The sequence below is a fragment of the Daphnia pulex genome, chromosome 2 (assembly GCF_021134715.1).
Source record: "Daphnia pulex isolate KAP4 chromosome 2, ASM2113471v1".
Classification (NCBI taxonomy): domain Eukaryota; kingdom Metazoa; phylum Arthropoda; class Branchiopoda; order Diplostraca; family Daphniidae; genus Daphnia; species Daphnia pulex.
Genome location: NC_060018.1, coordinates 10,459,351 through 10,462,761, shown reverse-complemented (window position 1 = coordinate 10,462,761; position 3,411 = coordinate 10,459,351). Strand labels below are relative to the sequence as shown.

The 3,411-nt window shown below is 32.6% G+C and overlaps 1 protein-coding gene across 2 annotated transcripts; it reads left to right on the top strand.

Moving 5' to 3' along the window:
- Positions 1–337: 337 nt before the first annotated feature.
- On the top strand, positions 338–1,612 carry LOC124204152. Of its 2 annotated transcripts, none has more exons than XM_046601181.1 (6): positions 338–545; positions 601–711; positions 786–869; positions 930–1,022; positions 1,088–1,246; positions 1,327–1,606. In XM_046601181.1, the coding sequence occupies exons 1-6, from the start codon at positions 467–469 to the stop codon at positions 1,341–1,343; spliced, it is 543 nt and encodes a 180-aa protein (XP_046457137.1). In that variant the 5' UTR covers positions 338–466; the 3' UTR covers positions 1,344–1,606. The 2 variants fall into 2 exon arrangements, with proteins under 2 accessions (XP_046457137.1, XP_046457144.1); XM_046601188.1 differs by having other exon boundaries at positions 348–384; positions 437–545; positions 1,088–1,612.
- The last annotated feature ends 1,799 nt before the right edge of the window (positions 1,613–3,411 follow it).

Sequence of the window (3,411 nt, the reverse complement as noted above, 5' to 3'; positions counted from 1 at the left end):
TAAGTTTTTTTTATTAGACTTGCTTCCATTGTATTTCAATTAATTTAAATATGTTCTTTGATAGGTTCCTGTGTTAAACAACCTCATACAGATTCAGATTCATTTATATATTCTTAGTTTAGTTAAAATTTTCCTTCGCTCTGAAGCATAGGGTAAAATGGAGTTGTGTTCATTTAAACTTAAATTTGAATTGTTTTAATTGGATCTCAATTAACTATTATGTTTTGTTTCATATTTTATTTTTAAACAGTCTAAATTTTGCAAATTCAATTTATTTGAAAATACAATTTAATTTTTTAAATTTGGATACTGTTAGTACTTTTTGCAGACGCATCTTTCTATACTTGTTTACATTTTTCAATTCGGCTGTCCCCACTGTCAACTGTAATATACTGCGTTTTTTATTTTAGTTTGTAATTGGATTTTATAATTCTAGAGTAGCTATTGAATTCGTTTAATTGAAAATATGCAACGTAAAGGTTGTGATTTAAGAAGCGAAGAACAAAAGGCTCGAGTTAAGAAGTACAATGACAGTCGAAGAAAAGGTTATTTTTCTTAGACAAATGAAATATTTCAAATGTTAAATTTGCTTTATTTAAGGAATGAAATCTTTCGGACTATTTGCTAGTGGTGCGGATAACTCAAGAGACGGTTCTAAACAGAAAAAATCTGAACTTGTAGCTCAAAGTAGGAATAAGCGAAAGAGAGATGGTAAACTTTATTGTTTTATTCTTTGTATGACTTATTCGAAAACTACTTTATTGTTCTACTTTTATTGTTTTTAGAAAGTTTTTCTCGGTGGCCAGATATCCATGATCAACCAGCTGATTCAATTTATGTTGAACAAGATTTCAACCAAACTGTACCCCGTAAGAGCAGTTTTTAAATGTTTGTAGTATTATCATATTAATTTCTTTTCGTGTCCATAGAATTCCTGCAAAGTGCTCTCGAAATTTTTTCTCTCTTAGAACAAAAGACTGGACTAATTTCTTTGGCTAAAAGTAGGAAGCGTAAAAGAAATGGTAACTTGAATCTTTTAACCTTTGCTTCTTCTACATCATTTTTGGTCTACTTTTATTTTTTTCAGAATGTTTTTCTCGGTTCTCAGAGACCTGTGGTCAACCTGTTGATTCATTTGATGTTTCACACGATGCTTCACAATGGCAAAAATCCAGTTTGAATATTGTTCAAAGTGCACCTCTAAAGAAAAACAAACTGCCCAAAGATGCTTCCAGAAAGATTAAAAGTAAACATACCAGTTAATCCATACTCTGTCATTGTACACCAGAAAAAGGAATGAAAACATCCGTAAATGCGTCTTTAAAGAAAAACCAACTGCCTAGAGATGATAGCTGTTCTTCTCATCAACTGTGTCTACTTTATCCGAATCTGTTGTACAGAAAAAAGTGAATATTTGTGTCAGATGATTCACCTGTTTAAGTGAAACAGATAAATGCAAAGAAAAGGTTGTGTTTTTGTGGAAAGTAAAAGAAAATTATACACGAAATACGTCAAATACTTCCATTCCATGGTAGTACAGTCTCTTAGAATTTGCGTTGTAAAAATTATACGTAAAATCTAACCTTTTATTAATTTTTATCTATAGGAAATAACCAGAAGCAATTAAGTGGTACTTTCCGGAGCCATTAAAAAAGAACATGGTATGCACAAATAGATTGTCACAATTTTGTATTTACGAATGAATCTTTACATTTTTTCCGATAAATTGGGTTTACTACAATGCCGTTTCAGATGTCGGTATGTCGTATGTTTTATTGAAGCCGGAAAACAGGAAAACTGAAAAAATTACATGGTTTATCATTCAAAAGAAAAATTGTAAAAAAAACAAAACATTCTGTATGCAGTTACAGTTATGGAGTAAACTGTGTATTGTTCGATTTCTACGAACTTACCATTTGCAAAAAAATTTCTTATGTGTAGAATAAAACTAAACGATATCTCTCAGTGCCACCCAAGGATGTTACATCTAAAAATCCAAACTTCAAAACGGATCAAATCAGCCTAATTCAATACGATTATCTCTTCCTTCTTGGAAGACATAGGGGGGGAAGCAACTGACACGGCCCAACGTTTCCAAGCCGAATGCCTGCACTAAAAATTGTAAGTTTTCGTTTTTTAATGTTTAATTGTCATCTTACTTGAATAATTTGGATATTAAGCAGCTTGAAGCTATAATAATCTCTATAGCTTAATTAAGTCTAAGCGCGTGTAATGTTGTCAATGAAAAAATTAGTTTATAAGTAATTTGAGAGCAGAATAGCGCTTTAATTATTGGGGTATGGAAATGGCATAAAAGGAATAAACCAACCAAAAAATTTACGACAGAAGTTTATTCCACATTTTGACGCTATTGCCGATGAAAGATGCTCCATTTGTGGAATGATACGCTGTCGTTGCAAATCTCATAATCTTCCAATATTTTACCTGTTGGATTGCATTCTGGCAAAATAACTCCACGGAACAAGGATTAAAATTCTTCTGTTTCATCTGGCTAACTTTACTCTCAGCCCATTCCATTTCCTAGTATGTAATTGATTTTATTTAAATCCAATAACTTCTTAGTTAAAGAAATTGCAGGCAGAGTTTGTACTTTATGCCAAAATTTGAGGTTCCTCCCAGCTGTCTTATCTTTTTCTGCTATGGATTGGAAGTACAAATGACAAACAAAGGATTTGCAACCGTTCCATGCAACACATTCCTTCCGGGGGAAGAATTTGTTCATGCAATTGAAGAAACTCATAAAAACCCCTTTTTGTTGCAGCACAAAGTGGAAGGATTTCTTACTTCAATGTTTAGCGGTAAAAATGTTACGTTCGGAATATACAAATTTGATTCGTTCTTGTCTTCCGTGAGGTTCTTTGTGGGTATTACTATGGCGAGTTCCGGTCCAAAAACCATTATCTGGTAGTTCCGTGCATTTTTTTGTTGTATTAGTGAAAGGGGGGAGGGGGGTTGTCTAAGTGAAACTTTGTGAGACAAACAATTGCATGTCTAAATTAGAGTCTAACTCACGTACTTTTAGGGGAAGTTACCCTATTCCGAAAGGTGGGAGATCAATTAGTCTGGAAACAATCTCCGTATAATTGATTTTTATTTGATTCATAAAAAGTTAAATTGCTGCCCTGTTTTACTTACTCCTGGCTTTGTCAAACCATTTTCGATATCCCCGACATCAAGAGCTTGATTTGGCGTCAAATTTTCATTTATTTGTACGCTAATTCATTTTATTTGTTTACATCTCAAACTGCTGAGGTGTGTTTTTCATTTAAAAAAAATTACATTTTTTTTCAGAATAAAAAATGTGATGTAGGCAGAGATAAAGAAATTGGTTTCAGATAGGGGGAACCAGTGACAAGCCAGGCGTTGTGAATTTTTTTTAGAAATAAAATA